We start from the raw sequence: 17,296 nt of genomic DNA on the forward strand, positions 1-17,296 counted from the left end.
GAATTCCTTACCCAAATAATTTTGTTAGAATATGTAAATAAATAGTCTTATGAATCGACCTCCGTTTGAAGAATAGACTGCATCTTTCTCTAATCAGGGTGAACATGGAGACATGACGACAATAGGAACAACAAACACATGCTGCACCAAACATCTCCTGGATAAACTCCAGGGAAACCACAAATCCTGGAGTATCTCCATTGTCAAAGGCCAGCTCACCAATACCAACAATCCTGGAGAAGCCAATCAAAAGCCTTCGTCGCTGCAACACATTCTGGTATAGCAGATATATATATATATATATATATATATATATATATATATATATATATATATATATATATATATATAAAGAAGATACAATCAGTGCTCTTCAGGAACAGGGAAGCTGAAGCTACAGTATGGTTCTTTCAGTTTGGACTGCTGCCCCATCTCGTGTGACCAATTTACATGCCCTCAGATACCAGGATACAGTGCGGCAATCACCAAAATGGTTTGGCAAACCCCCATGGCAGAAAGGCTACACCAAATATCAGCACCTGGTTGAGGAGGTGTGCCATCAGGAGGACGTAGCCAGGTGTGCTAGAGAAGGCATGAAAAGGAGAAAAATCATATGGAGTGAACTATGGAAGATGGGGTCACATATAAACCTACCTAGAGTACTCTGGTTTCATGATGATTCACCCTGTCTGTGTGCAGCCCCAGCAACCCTCAGCCCAACAGAAAGCAATCATATAACTTGGGTTTATTGTCACATTGTACGTATGTAGACATACATACGTCTGTAGACCTTCAACTGAATGGCATCTCTCTCTCTGGCTCAACTGCTGGAGTCAACTCTGACTCTCAATGAACTCTTAAGGCCTACTCCAGTTGTAGGTGATAAGGTGACCATCACCTGGTAAAAACAGAGAGATATGTGTTTGGGTGAGCGGTGAAGTGCTAACCACCACGGTGTGACGTCATGTTGTAGTTTTCGGTGGTCACCTTATCACCTAAAAGGAGTTATGGAGTATGAATAGGCCTTCAGACTCAGTCACTGGCTTTCAGCAAGTGCATCCAGTAGATGACATAGTTGCATAAGATTCTGAAGCTGAATTTCACTGCAAGGGCCCACAAGTGCAGTGTACTGTATTCAGTTGTGGTACTGTATGTGTCACCTTCCTTTCATCCGCATTCATTACATTGCATGGAAAGGTCGCTTATTTGCACGTGCAGATACAGTTTCTTTACTTGGAAAACAAACTCAGGTACACCGTCACATGGGAATATTATAGGCTATACTCAACAATCTCTCCAACATCAACACAAGCTCAGAGAGCATACATAAACAAGTGACCTAACCAATATAACAAAGTTCATTACATGCATACTGTACACATCAAGTCCCATTAACCAAAAGTTCCACATGGATGCCCATGTGGAAACAGTCTCTCAATCAGGGATGCATTGAAAGGGGATGGGGTGAGCAGAACAAGGTGAAAACACACTGGGCACACTAGACCTCTATGCACTGGACAGGAAATGGCATTAATGACAGGGAAGGGGCTGGGACGACACACACCATTGATGGATCCCCCAGCGGGGGCAGACATTAGTCCCACGTACCAACAGTCGGACACAACTGTTAGTACGTCGTGTCGGACATGATATGCAGCCCACACCACGAGTGCGGAATGCCCTTCATGTTTGAGAAAGGGCACGCTGTGTTGGCCAGTGAACTTGTGCAAGGACGCGCTATGATTGGCCAGTAGGCCTACCACTTTGAGTGGCAGTCGGGGAAAAAAAAGTCAAAAAAGTCATAGCCTCTATAGTATAGAGGGTATGCGTGTGACATCATCATTATACCCGGATGTTATGCAGGAACGCCTACTGAGTGGCAAAATACTTTCTGGCCTTGACAACTAAGCTAAGCGAACTCCGCAACGTTCGACACGGCAACTTGCTCAGTGGTGTCTCTCATGGCTCAAGTTCGCTTGAGACGGCACCCCTCCGTCGCAGTCTAAACTGTACTTGGCATCACCATTTACTCAAACGCGAAGGCCATTCCGTGCTCGTGGCAGGGGCAAAGCAGCTGAGGCCATGATCGTGACACCACGCCAAATAGTTTATATTACATCCAGGTATGTCTTTGTATTTGCCAATCCCAATGCAATGATGCATGATAAATCAGACCTCAGCTGCTGGACAAAAGCCATTTCCAAAGAAGTATAAGAAAGAAGAAGAGCTAGTGAAGTGGCTACCCTCTGACAAGACGATCACTATCACCAGTAGCCACTTCAGCTCTACTTCTTCTTTCACTTCTTTGGAAATGGCTTTTGTCCAACAGCTGAGGTCTAATTTATGCATTGGGATTGGCAAGTATGTAAGACATAGCTGGATATCACATTGGCCCACAAAGTAAAGAAAATAGTCAAGGAGGTGCTGAATCACATTTCTGTTACTACATTGCCTATTTCTCACCTTTCATAAACATATTGCATGGTACTTTATAAAAGAAGATTGATATGTGGTCTGCTATGTTTATTACATTCAACTGACTTGCACCACGTCTAGTGTCTAGCATGAAGGTAGCCTATACAAGAACTGGAGACAGCATCCAAGCACGGATGCATAATATTCATTTCAGTGACACTATAGCATGAATCATAGGCTGTGTATATTATATTTTATTACTGGTTAAAAAACTGCCAAACCTGCTGACCTACTAAAGTTTTTGTTTGATAGGCTAATTCATTTTGGACTTTTGGGTATATACTACAAAAAGTGTGCAAACATTTTCCATTTGAGCTGGACAGCTTGCATACATTGTGTTGCATTGCTGCCATCTTCTGGAGTTAGTAAACTCCCACAGTGTTGAGCTTGTTTACTTTTTGCCAGTTTTGTCCAAGCTGCAAGTTTTGTTCTACCTGTTGCATCATTTGAAATAAGAAATAAAACCAAATATTCAGTTTTATATTCACATTTGTTGGTATAGACAGCAGTTCAGTTCAGTGCCCTTTTCTGTACCAGCAATGTGCGTTGTAAAAAACATCAGTTGTCCTATTTTGTGTATATGTTATAGCAGCTACATTTATTACATATTGCCAATGATTCCTTGGCGTGTTGAAAGTGCACACAAAAAAATCTGATCCGGATCAGTCGGTATAGACACTTGACACTTGTCGACAGACACACAAAATCATAGCTTAACCATTGTGTTAAATGTAAGAAATATAGTACTAATTTAATATCCAATTAAATTAACACATTATAGAAACCAGTAAGACGCCTGAGGGCGAGAAGTGGTGAGGTCGCGTGCACGCATCCGCCTCATTGACGGCAGACTGCTGGGCGAGCGCTGGTGCTTTGGCATGGGGGGTCAGATCGGCAGGTATACGTCAAAAGGGAGACATTGAAGAGGAAGGATGGATGGGGAAGGATCAACATATGGAATGTCAGAACAGGTTCTGACATATACCCATAAGGAGATCTAAGGAGTTTGAGGTTTGAGGTCAGATGTAGAGTTGCTGGCCAATATTGATGACATCAGGGATCTCCATGGGCTTAACTGCGACAGCAGGTCGCATTTACTATGACATCAGGGTCTCCACATCTCCATCCGTGATGATGTCACGAGAGCTGGGCACCATATATGGTGCCCGACACAAATGCACGATTCCATAGTTAACTGCAACCTTCGGTCGCAACTATTACTTACTATCCCATTCCATCAATGTGACATGATCAACATGATGTCATAGATTCTGAAGCCACGCTGTTAACTGGGATTTTGTCCCATCTCCTTTTCCCTGTCAAGGGTTTTTTCTTCTTTTATTGAGGGTGTAGGCTGTAGGGACTAGGGACATATGTTTTTTTCTTTCTTTTCTTTGTGCCTTTTTTGTAGTTATGCCTATTGATTTCTCCTCTGACACATTTATGTGCATTGTCATTGCTGTTGTATATTACTGGCAGTCTGGCACATCTGCCAGTCTTCTCCGTTGACAGGTGCCGCCCAGCCCGTAGGAGACGGAGTACATGCAATGGTTGACAGGTTGACAGGTGCCACCCAGCCCGTAGGAGACAGAGTACATGCAATGACAAATTTCATCCTCACCGGCCAGCTTCCCTCCCCAGAACACGGGTCCATTGTGTTTGTATAGACCAGGGGTTTTCAACTAATTGTGAATGAGGGACCACCATGCACCCTGACTAAGAATCAACCTGGGGACCACTGGTGTGTTGGGAGGGGATATGGGCTAAGATAGTTGTTTTGGTACCTTGGGGGACAGAGCCTTTAGTGTGGTAGAACCCCACCCATGTGGAACTCTCTCCCAATAGAGATTCGCCTCCATGCTCCAGCACTGTAGGCCTACTCTTTTAAAGGACAACCTGTAAAAATTAACACTGCAGGGCCTGCTGCACGCGGTCCATGTTGAGAAGGAGGAGTTTGCACAACTCTTAGCCACGATGCAAAAATGTTTACATTTGCAGTTGGTACAGGAGTTTTAGGTTTTAATGTAAATATACTGATGTGGATTTAATCCAAGTATAGGATGACAATAGACATTAACTCGGTTTTAGCAAGGTTTATTAAAAGCATTTAAGCGTCCATGGAGGTTGCCGTATTAGCTGAATAGACCTGAGTATTTTGCACAGACTTATACTCAGTCCTCTGCTGAATAAGGCCATGTTACCTGAGACTAACCAATGATAAGCAGGGATATTCTAGGTGGTCAGCATTGAGCAATATATTATTACATCATATCAACAATACATGTTTCTGACCCCTCAGCCTCGTGATGAGTCGATAAAGGAGGGGTCACTCTCTTATACTTAGAAAGATCTTTCTAAGTATAACTCTTATAGTAACACAGTAAATATTACTGTCATGGGAGAAGGAAGCATGAGATGGTGCAAGCAGTCAGCACTGGACAGTGCTTCTGCCAAGGGTCAGGGTGACCATAGCTAATTTTAGGGCCCGACACAATCAATGGGTCATATTACATGTAGTCTACTACATGGCAGGCCTCCATGCTTCTCTCCCTGGCTGTATCATAAACAACTGAAATTATCAGTATAAAACACAGCAGATCTACAAGCTCTAGATAAAAGAATACATCAATAAATAAATAAAATACATTAATTAAATGTATTAAAATATGTTTAAATCATATTTATATTAACAGGCGGGGTGTGGGAGAAAAAAGCTTGAAATTAAATTGCATTTTATTTGTTGCACGATACATACAACAAATTAGATCAAGCTGTCCAGAGCACTGATCTATTCCTTCCATGGTTACCCGCATTCCATTCAGTAACTGTATCCAACCTTCCATTAAATCACGTTGATTATTATACACATTTCCTAATAATGACTCGATCAGGCATTCCGGTGCACTTCCCCTTCTTGAGATTCTAACTCCCTTTTCTGTGGAATTTGTTGTCCTGCTACTTAATTGACGTCATCATCAGATCATTCAGTTCACTGAATGATCTGATGAAATACATTACTATATGCATGGTCAGGGACCACATGCAATACTGCCATGGACCACCAGTGGTCCACGAACCACCTGTTGAAAACCCTTGGTATAGACACTTGACAAAGCCTAGTTTGACGTCATTTATAGGGATGCACGATATATCAGTCATCATATCAGTATCTAATTTAATTGAATGGGAAGCTGAAAAAGCCTTTTGTAATGATGAATGCTGCAGACTCAAACAATATTTGCTGTGGAATATTTAAAAAATTTAAATCAACATACTACATTTAAGAATCCCTAGTTTTCTAATAAAGTGTTTACATGTGTTTTTCAAAATGGACAAATGTAGTTTATAATAATGTTATACTATTTCGGCAAGCTACATTCGCATGATGAAACTCTCACAACTTATAATCATCGTTGCAGGGCATATTTGAATATAAACAAGCAACCAAATTAATACAAGTATAAATTGTATATAGAATAGTATTGTTATTAGTGTTCATTAATTTGATAGAAGATTAAACTATAAATAATTGAGATTCTAAAGTCAAATGCCTTGACACAATAACTGTAATATTATTTTATTCAACAGCAGCTATAGCAAATTCACAATGAAGCCATTCTCCATCTGTAAAAGTTGTTTAACAGCTATGTAACATACAGTATAGCATGAATCATGCACATACAGCCCCCTTGAAGTCATATAGAGTTCTTGATTATCCATCAGGATTCTTGGTTTTATTACACAGACTTGGCCAGTCCAACGTAGTTAGTCTGAGCATTAAAGATGACATAGAACTCTCTGATGAAGACATCTCCCAGGATCCAGAGCTGGCCTCCTAATCCCCCATTGCCAAACCCAGTGCTGCAACCATTGGACCTCTAGAGAGACAAAGACAGGAGGAATGTGTTACACAATTTTACTTGTGTAAGTATAGCCAGTGCAAGTGGTACTTGTGCAAGTGTGCACATGTGCATGTGTGTGTTTGTAAATATCTTCTCATCTTTAACTGTTTTTCTGCACCATGTGCAGTATATGTGCATGTGTGCGTGCATGATGTGTGTGGATGTAGCATACATTACAGAGTGTGTAGACTGACCTGGGAAACATAAGCAGAGGCAGGGATGGTGAAGGCGTGTCCATTGATAGTGAAGGTCACATCAGGCATGCTCTGGATGTTCTGGCAGTTCACTGTGGCCTGTATAAAGAAAGAATGGCATACCATATGTTATTAGTAGCAACAGTGGTGGTCTGTCTTTTTATTTAAAGTTGCTTAATTGAAACAGGCCTCATAAAATCCCCCATTACTATCAATTTGATCACTGTGTGTATTCTAAATTTGGCGAATAAAACAGTCAAACAAGAAAACTGTACTGTATGTATATCTCACCCTTCCATACTGATTAGTGGCGGCTCCAACCCAGGCATTCATATTGTTGATGTCATTGGTTGGGCCAACAATGAGGGAAGTGCCGGTGTCAATGATAGCCTGGCAGCCACCAGCACAGGCCACAGTCTGTCCATTGACAGTAACACTGTTAGCAGCAGAAGCAGAATTAACATGACGGTCCAGTGCATGTGTATTGGCATTAGGTTTTTGCTTCTGTCTTTTAAAAAGTTAATTGTCAGTATACTGTAATATGTTTGCACCTGTCCATTTTGATCTGCCAGTAGGATTCAGAGGTCAGGGGAATCCAGGTGATTTGTCCAGTGTAGTGGTTCTCATCAATACCACCAAAGACCACTTCACTGCCCTGTTCTGAGTTGCTATAGGAGCATGCATGTAAGACAAATATCAGATACAAGGAACCACACGCACGCACGCACGTACGCACGCACGCACGCATGCACGCGCGCGCGCACACACACACACACACACACACACACACACACACACACACACACACACACACACACACACACACACAATCACTTTTCCATACTGTTTCCGTACGGGCTCAGGTAGACAGAGAAGAGAGGCTGAGACACCAGGTTCTGCTTCATCATGTTGTCAAAGACGGGCACCACATGCTCAACGGCAATGGACTGGAAGGCAAGTCCCAGGATACCATCAGCCTTCATGTGGGCCATGAAAGGAGCCTCTGTCTGGCTGAGCCCAAACATCTGCTGGGTCACAGAAAGTCCACCAACCTGGAAAGTGTGGAAACCAAAGTCAGTGCTTACTGAACGGTCTTCTTTCCAATTTCCAATTTACAGCAGAGTAAGCATGACATCTAGTCAACAAACAAAGGGTGAATAGTTAAGCCTACATAATTCAGAGAGAATAATGTGCTACTAGTGCCTCAAATAAACTAGGATACCAGGTGAACAATGAACGTAGCATCTGTCTAAACATCCAAAACTAAAACTAAACTAGCATCTATCGAGGAAAAAAAATTTAACATAAGAAAAGCTGACAGGAAGGTATAAAGAGAGTATGCGACATACTAGCGGCATATCCACGGGGTATACATCAAGCTGTCTCAGGAACAGAGACAGGAGATTAGTCTTGACCTATTGGCCACATGGCTTGGGAACTGTTTGTTTCCAAGGCTACTTATTATGCAGTTCTGACTGCAATGGGGAGTTTATTCCACTGGTGTATTTGTCGGGTGGAGATGTACAGTTTGCAGATTATTGTCAGAATTTCCAATTAAGCGATAGCTCTGGCTCCTTTTGGTTACCTCAACGGTGTCACTGGCCAGATATCCGGTCATGCTGCCAGTACCATAGTGAATGGATAGAGCATGGCTGCCCCACTGGAAGGTGGAAGACTCATGTGGGTTGAATTGCGTGTGGGTCTCTGTATAAAGAAATGTTTTAGCGGTGCATTTGACAGAAGGTAAAACAAGTGTCTCCATTTACCAATACAAACTGAAGTTATTACAAATCAATAACTAATTATAACTTGTCCAACTATTTGTTATCAGAACCATATTAGGCCCAAGAAGCTGGTAGAAGTCTACTTTTGTGTACACATTGTCATCTCAAGTACAACTCTCTTTATTCTCTGTCATTTTCAGTCTGACATATCTGTACAATATGTGAAGACATTGAGGGCTGGATAATAAGCCTAGAACCTTGGCGGAGTACTTATGAATAGTCTGTGGAAGTGTGGAGGAAAGTGGAGTGCTGGTAACCCAGCCCTAGCAACCAGACACCACGTTGACCCTTATGCTGATTCTGGTAGTGGGATGTTGTTCTTTTTGTGTTGGAAAAGAGTGTCTCAACCCTTATTTTTTTTCCCCTGAGAATTATATTGGTTGAAGTTTGGGAGAGGGCTCCTCACTGGCAGGTGAGCCAAAAACAGTGACAACACATTGAAATGTGTGTGAGAAATAATCAATTGGGAGAAAACAGGGTAAAGATGTTGAAATTAAATAATGTTATACAATGTTCATAGAAAGTAATTTTGAAGCAGAACCTTTATGTTAAAGGTGCAATGCCCTGCTATATGCATTGCAAAGTAATAAAGAGGTGTTGCAGGTGTTGGACCATGAAACCAGACCCCGTCCCCATAATACATCATTTCTTGCCCTTTATGGAAGACCTATACACCCCACACTGCCTGTACTGTCCCTCAAGTTAACAGTATACTCACGACAGGCCTGGCTGCTGCAGTAGACAGAGGGCACCCACAGGTTGGAGGAGCCGGTGTCAAATATAACTTTGAAGGACTGGGGAGGAGTTCCGATTGAGACGACTCCAAGGTAATCCAGCTGGAGGTCACACACACACAGCAATAGACAGGGAGGTGTTGAAACAGAAATATACAATCACATTACAGAACACAATAACACGTTTGAACACTAAAGGAAAAGGACTGATGATTATAGGGTGGCTAAAATGAGATGAGCTAAAGACTAACTTGTACTTTCAGTGGCCAATTTTTTATTTTCAGAAAACAATATGGTCCTATACGGTGAAGTGTAATTAAATGTGTCCTGCTGGCATGCACATCCTTACGTCAGCATCGTTGGTCATGGGCTCAGTGCCTGCCTGGAGGAACTTGACCATGGGGTTGTATGGGTACTTGTTGCTGTACTCCTCCCACAGGCCCTGGTCCTCCAGAGACTCCCGGGCAGATTTGACCTTGATCAAGGGCATCCTACACGGTGAGACAAGGATCAGCAGTCCTAATAATATTACCAGTCCCTTTTTTAGTTAATTTCCAGTGCAGTACAGTAAATGAAAAGATTAGAATCTGAATGAATTGTATTCACCTTGTACATAAGTTACAACACAGTGTAAATATATAATTACTGTACAAGTACATGGCGTGTGTCTAACCTGTCCTGAATACAAATCAAGCATTGCTAAGATATAATCTTTGCAACGTCAATCATTGTTGAGTGTTATGTGCCTCAATGATTCACCTCATGTTTTGTATTTACCCAGGGTAGTAGCTGAGCACAAGTGCTCATTTTCAGCAACGCCCTGCACACCATAGACACACATTAAAACCTGGGAACTGACCAGCACAACTACAGTCTTATACTGTTGGCCACTGAGCAGCTCCACTGGAGCAGTTTGGGGATCAGTGCATTGCTCAAGGGCACTTCAGTGATGTTGGGGTCCGGGGAATTTAACCGGCAACCTTACAGCAACAAGTGCGCTCCTCTAACCTTTAGGCCACTGCTGAGTCAAAATCTGACCCTTTGCTGCATGCCCTTCCCCATTTCTCTCTTCTGGCATTTCCTATTTCTTTCCACTATATCACTATTAAATAAAGGCTTGAAAATGCCCCCTCAAAAATAACTTACAAAGTGTTGAGTGTGTACACATGGTATAGGTTACGTATATGTGACAGCATATATGACACATGCACACGTGACACACACACGTACGTACGTACGTACGTATGCACGCACGCACGCACGCACGCACGCACGCACGCACGCACGCACGAACGCACGAACGCACGCACGCACGCACGCACGCACGCACACACACACACACACACACACACACACACACACACACACACACATACATAATTTAGCCTACTAAATACTTTAAATATGTAGACAGACTGTACATGCTCAAAATAGAAAACAGCACCCTATACCTTTAAACTTATGTGCATAGCTTTGACAAGCTAAAATAAGGTCTAGGCGTAGAGGTGGCTTCAGGCAGCCAGCTGGTACTTACCTGTGGAGACATTCAGAGAGAGCCACCAGGGCACAAAGGACAACGAGACACTTCATGGTTGCTGTTGGGCTTGGAGAGTGAAGAGACGGCGAACGATGCCATCCTTTATACAGTCCATCAAGGGTATGTCAACAAATGCCATTTCCTGTCCCCAAATATCATGATTACCTGAGATAAGAAATATGTGATAGCAACAATGGCCTTATCTCTTGGTATTTGCATCATGCAGATAAATTATTAATATTTCTTCTGTGTTTCCGTTTAATGTTGACTCTTTTGGCCCTTCACATCGACCATTACTTTATGTTAGGACTATGCAGGCCACCCCCCCCCCCCCCCCCCCTTCCCCCCCAAGCATGGTCCGGCTGAACAAATGTGATAAATAAATTGTGGTGAGTAGTGATGGGCCCAACTGATGGTCTGCCGTAATGGGCTGCTATGCCAATCATTCAAAACATTCTAGCCATTGTTGCAGTATATAGAGGCTATGCGCATGCATACAGTGATTGGCAAATTGAGTGTCAAATCGAGTGGCAAAGTGATTTTAACGTCATGCAATCAGACTTTTCTGTTTGGATGTATGGGCTGTCAAGGCCAGAAAGTAGTTTTTTGCCACTCAGTAGGCGTTCCTGCATAACTTCTGGGTGTACTGATGATGTCACGCGCATACCCTCTATTTAAAGTGGGTTCCAAAATGACATGATCGCTGTCCGTGGTGCTGACCTCTTTAGATTGAGTGCATGCATGTGCTGTTGTGCATATTTGGCTTCCATTACTTTGTCCATGTCAACTGATCAAACAAACTACATTAAATAAAAAATGTATAATGCACAATGCAATTGTATAATGCATTTAAATAACTTAAAGTATATAGCTTATATTTGTTTTGCGATGATATCTCAGATGCTTTGAATTTGCATGAGCTAAATTTAGTAAAGCGTGTACGCTCCACAGTTGCATGCAGTCCACGTGTTTGTCTGCTGTAAAGCAATGAACATTAAGCTTTAATGGCTTATTTTTTTAGCACCATAATGCAATAGTGTAGTGTTTTCTGAACCTTGGTGACTGGTTGGTGGGTTGGCCTGATCATGCTCTCTTCCACCGGAAATTCCGGAATCAATGAGACAAAAATCATCTGGGGATACAGAAATGTTTAACTTGAGATGGAATACAATAGGCCCGCGTGGCTCAGGAGTTAGAGCAGGTCGTCCAATGATCCCTGGGTCGGCGGTGTCGAAGTGTCCTTGGGCCAGACACTGAACCCTTCATTGCCTCCAATGAGTTGGTCGGTGTGAGCTCGCCACCATTGGTGTGTGAATGTGGGAAGTGAGGACGCTGGCATCGACTGTTTGCCGCTTCACCTCCCATTGTATGAATGAATGAACCATTGTAAAGCACTTTGAGCACTTGGAAAAACGCTATAAAAATGCAATTCATTAGGGCCCAAAGTGGAACCTTGAGGTATTTTTTTATAACCTCTTTTTTTCTGGCTGGCTTGATAGGATAATTAGGGGAATGTTAAGATCAATTGGACTTTTTCTTAGTAGTGTTTGGACTGTCTTTGATGCTTAGTTTATATGTTTATTATATTGGATTTTATTGGTGTCTTTTCTTTGTCTGTTTCTGATGATGAAAACTGCTGTAATGCCTTACTTTCCACTTGTATTGGGGATGATTGAGTACCCACACCTGGACCTACCTATCTAGCTTCCTACCTACACAGTAGCTTCAGTAATTCACTTTGTGTGCCAAGGAAACACAATCAAATAAAGTTAATGGTGACTACATAATATTAAGAGACAAATGCCAATAATGATAATCGGTATTTACATTTCTGAGCCTAATATTCAATGATATGATGAAGCACAAACAACTCATAGTCAATGGTTTAAACTTTAGGGCGTATATTTTGAAAAGAGGGAAGGAAGGGAATAAAAGTCTAAACAGTTCATGGTACACAAACTACATTGTCATATAGTGTTCAATAATTTATTAGAAGCTTAAAATAACTGAGATTCTGAAAGTAATGCGTTACTTTTCAAAAACATCTATAGCACATTTACTATTACATCTTACAGTTTCCCATTTGAAAAAAGCATGTAATAATATAGCCCCCATTGAATATCCAACATGATGTTTGGTTTGATTATGCAGACTTGGCCAGTCCAATGTACTGAGTCTGGGTATCAAAGATGGCATAGAACTCTCTGATGAAGACATCTCCCAGGATCCAGAGCTTGTCAGATCCACCATTGCCAAATCCAGTGCTGCAACCATAGGAGTTCTGCAACCATAGAAGGAAAGACAGGAGGGAATATATTTAATTCAAAAATCAAATAAATAAATAGTGTGTATGTGCGCAGCTTGTCTTCTCATGGGCAACTGTACCATGTACTGTTAGTCTGTTACTGTTATGTGCAGTGTGCTTGTGTGTGTGCATTTATGTCTCAGTGTACATTAGAGTGTGTAGACTGACCTGAGAAACGTAGGCAGAGGCAGGGACGGTGAAGGCGTGTCCATTGAGAGTGAAGACCACCTCAGGCATGCTCTGGATGTTCTGGCAGCTCACTGAGGCCTGCACAAAGAATGCCAGATATTATTAGTAGTAACAGTAGTGATACTTTTTAGTACCACCACTAAGTTGCTCAATGGAAATGGGCATCTTCTTCTTCTTTTTTTTCCCGACGATTTTGTAACCGATTTTTTCACCCAGTGTCAATTAGGAGACACAGGGAGAACATGCAAACTCCACACATGGGCACTGATGACACGGAGGAGAGAACACACCCCCAGCGCCCACAACATCCCTAGCGGGAATCGAACCCAGGACCTTCTAGCTGTGAGGTGACAGCACTACCGACTGTGCCACCATGCCCCCTATGGGAAATGGGCATCTTCGCATAAATCTGATTTCCCGATTTCCTACCCACAAGTCCACCAATATCCACCAAAACATAACTAACATGAACCTAGGAGGTGTGCTAGCCGATGAGGTGTCAATAAGACCACTGCTGTGTATTCTAAATTGGGGAAATAAAACTGTCAATACCCGAAAAGATGTATGTATCTCACCATTCCATACTGGCTAGTGGTGGCTCCAAGATGGGAATTCATGTTGTTGATGTCATTGGTTGGGCCAACAATGAGGGAAGTGCCGGTGTCAATGATAGCCTGGCAGCCACCATTACAGGCCACAGTCTGTCCATTGACGGTAACACTGTTAGGAACAATAGCAGAAGCAGAATTAATAGGAGTGTCCAGTGCGTAGCCAAGGTTTTGCTGCTGTCAAACTTTAAAAAATGTGCAATAGTCATAATATGACATTATGTATGCACCTGTCCATTTTAATCTGCCAGTAGGTAGCAGAGGTCAGGGGGAGCCAGGTGATTTGTCCGGTGTAGTGGTTCTCATCAACACCACCGAAGACCACCTCACTGCCCTGCTCCGAGTTGCTAATAGGAGAAGGTAGGACAAATACTTTAATATCATTGTACACATTTATGCATACAAACACTGTTCCATACCGTTTAAATACCTGCTAAGGTAGACAGAGAAGCGTTGCTGAGACACCAGGTTCTGCTTAATCATGTTGTCAAAGACGGGCACCACATTGTCAGCGGCAATGGACTGGAAGGCAAGTCCCAGGATGCCATCAGCCTGCATGTGGACCATGAAAGGAGCCTCCACGTCACTGATTCCAAGTCCCTGCTGGGTCACAGTAATTCCACCAACCTGGAAACCAAAGTCAGCAATTACTGAAAGTTCTTAATTATCAGGTAGAGAGTTACAATGTGCAGATAATTAGCAATTTATGGTTCTGGCTGCTTTTGGTTACCTGAACAGTGTCACTGGCCAGAAATCCTTTCATGCTACCGGTACCATACTGGATGTTCAGAGCCTGGCTGCCCCACTTGAAGGTGGAAGACTTTTGTGGGTTGAACTTCTGGTGGTTCTCTTTAAAACATAATTGCATATCATTTTTAGCTGTGCATTTGGAAGAAGTTAAAGTAAATCTGACCTATCCTCTTACCAAGCCTGGCTGCCTTCCATGCCACTGTGGAGTCCTAACCAATTTGTCTTTGTGTTTTAAGTGTTTGTCATGTATTGATCAACAAATGTTATTTATCAGGACCACATGGTCTTTGTATGGTATCGGTATGTATCTGAAAACATTTTAGCGTCGTAACAAACATGCTTCACACTGGCCGTCTCTATCTCTCCCTTGGGCAGTGTGCGCAACAGGATACAATTTACAATTTAGGCATTAGCAGACGCTCATAATCCAGAGCGATTTACAGTAAGCAAGAACAACACATGGTAAATGGTAATACATCAAATACATAAAAAATTGTCATATGTAATCATACTGTATGTAAACTAAGAAACTAACATCCGTCTAACAGTGGAATATCTATATAATGAAACTATGTGTATACACTATAGAGTGCTATGTCTACATAAAATGCTTTCTAAATTACTTAAGTTGAGCCTTTGCATGCACCTGTAAGGTCGTCGAGGCTAGGGCAAGTGCTACGGCTGGTGCTACGGGCTTAGATGGAGTCTGAAGAGGTGGGTTTTCAGATTACGGCGGAAGATTAGGAGTGAGTCTGCAGTTCGGATTGCAATGGGAAGTGCGTTCCATAGTTTTGGAGCCAGAAGGGAGAAGAGTTTGGGACATGTGGAGTGTTGTCCCGCCATTTTTAGTAAATGTTCTTCCAGCTTTTCTGCATTGGCTGATCTGAGCGCGGCTAAACACACCGGGTCAGCGGTGGCCTAAGTGTTAGAGGAGCACCCTTGTTGCCGAAAGGTTGCCGGTTTGATTCCCCGGACGGTCAGGAAAAATCTGGGTCAGGAAATGATTTGTCATCACTCACCCAACACCGCTGAAGTGCCCTTGAGCAAGGCACTGAACCCCCAACTGCTCCAGTGGAGCTGCTTAGTGGCCTACAGTATAAGACTGTGGTTGTACTGGTCAGCTCCCAGGTTTTAATGTGTGTGTGTCTGTGTGTTTCTGTGTGCAGGGCGTTGCTGAAAACGAGCAATTGTGCTCAGCTACTACCCTGGGTAAATAAAAATGAAAAAATGAAAAAAGATTTACTTCTACAAAGCCGGAATGATTGCAAAGAGTTACTGTATGCTTTGCAAACTGCAAATGAGAGGTGCAGAGCTAGTCAATAAAATCAGGGGGCACCCTCAATTCTTATGGTAATCCTACAACACCTAGACTGTGTACTGTCCTTAGCCAGGAACTGCCTGTCAGGCACAATTAAACGTTGCTATTAAGTTAACAGTATACTCACGACAGGCCGGGCTGCTGCAGTAGACAGAGGGCACCCACAGGTTGGAAGAGCCAGTGTCAAAGATAACTTTGAAGGACTGGGGAGGAGTTCCGATTGAGATTACTCCAAGGTAAGCCAGCTGGAGGTGACACACAGCAATAGACAGGGACAGGGTGTTGAAACAGAAATGTGTACGGTAATAACATGAACAACACTTCATGACAGATGATTAGGGTGAGTGCCTCCGGCTGTGAATATTAGTGAGATGAACAGACTAATTTATTCTTTGTAATTATGGTCAATCTGTTATTTTCAGCAAACATCACATGTATGATGAAATATAAATTATTTTCAAGTTTGTCCTGCTATAGTCTGGACTTACATCATAATCATTGGTCATGGACTCAGTGCCTGTTTGGGTAAACTTGACCATCGGGTTGTAAGGGTGCTTCTTGAGGTACTCTTCCAAAAGCCCCTTCTCCTGCAAGACATCCCGTGGAGATTTCCCCTTGATCAGGGGCATCCTACACGTGGCGAGAAAAGGATCAGCAATAATACCAGGCCCCTATTTTGTTATCCTTTGCGGAGCATTAGATGAAGTGGCTAGAATCAGAATTAGTTTAATTCACCTTGTATACAATTCAGCAAAACAGTGTAAAAATGTACCTACAAGAGCTGGACTTCATGGTGTTAACTTTTACGTACATACTACTACTACTACTGTACACTGCTACTGTATAGACGGCACACACATGTAGTGTAGAGATAGATTTCAAAGATTGTGAAAGTAAATGTACATCTGAATACAAACGAAGCACTGTACAGACATCATTATTTTACAAAGTAAAAAAGTGAGGACATGTGTCGAGGTGTGTAGAAATGTACTAATTGTACTATAATAAGGAGCAGCAAGCGAAATGTCTTTCATTTTCGCTCTGTACACGATGGAGAGATTTTCATCTAACTTACAATCATTCAATCTCATTCATATTATACAATATTATGCTGACCACCGTCTATAGGTGTAGAGGTGGCTGGTACTTACCTGACGAGACATTCAGAGAGAGCCACCAGGGCACAAAGGACAACGAGATACTTCATGGTTACTGACTTTGCAGAGAGTGAAGAGATGGTTCAAGATGCCATCATTTATATACAGTCTATCAAGGTTGTGTCAACAAATGCCTTTCCATGGCACCAGATATCATGATAACCCGAGATAAGAAATGTGTGGTACCTCCTCAACGTATTATATGGCCTTTATCTCTGGGTATTTACAGTATGAAGATAAATTAATGAATATGCTTTTAATATGTTGACATTCAGATCAGAAGATTTGATGTTCATTCTTCTGTGTTCTGTTCAATGTTGAAATCCACTTCTTCCACATGGCA

The 17,296-nt window shown here is 42.4% G+C and overlaps 2 protein-coding genes across 2 annotated transcripts; both read right to left on the bottom strand.

Moving 5' to 3' along the window:
- Positions 1-6,212: 6,212 nt before the first annotated feature.
- On the bottom strand, positions 6,213-10,679 carry LOC306916800 (pepsin A-like; the record flags this gene model as incomplete). Its single annotated transcript, XM_079494832.1, has 9 exons — positions 6,213-6,353; positions 6,572-6,670; positions 6,863-7,007; positions 7,123-7,239; positions 7,427-7,623; positions 8,157-8,275; positions 9,074-9,191; positions 9,439-9,580; positions 10,624-10,679. The coding sequence occupies 9 exons, from the start codon at positions 10,677-10,679 to the stop codon at positions 6,213-6,215; spliced, it is 1,134 nt and encodes a 377-aa protein (XP_079350958.1).
- Positions 10,680-12,769: 2,090 nt separating this feature from the next.
- On the bottom strand, positions 12,770-17,003 carry LOC306916809 (pepsin A-like; the record flags this gene model as incomplete). The annotated part of the gene is made up of 9 exons (XM_079494845.1): positions 12,770-12,907; positions 13,100-13,198; positions 13,696-13,840; positions 13,959-14,075; positions 14,159-14,355; positions 14,459-14,577; positions 15,924-16,041; positions 16,285-16,426; positions 16,948-17,003. The coding sequence occupies 9 exons, from the start codon at positions 17,001-17,003 to the stop codon at positions 12,770-12,772; spliced, it is 1,131 nt and encodes a 376-aa protein (XP_079350971.1).
- Positions 17,004-17,296: the final 293 nt, after the last annotated feature.

The sequence above is a fragment of the Electrona antarctica genome (genome assembly GCF_951216825.1).
Source record: "Electrona antarctica genome assembly, chromosome: 2".
Taxonomy (NCBI): Eukaryota; Metazoa; Chordata; class Actinopteri; order Myctophiformes; family Myctophidae; genus Electrona; species Electrona antarctica.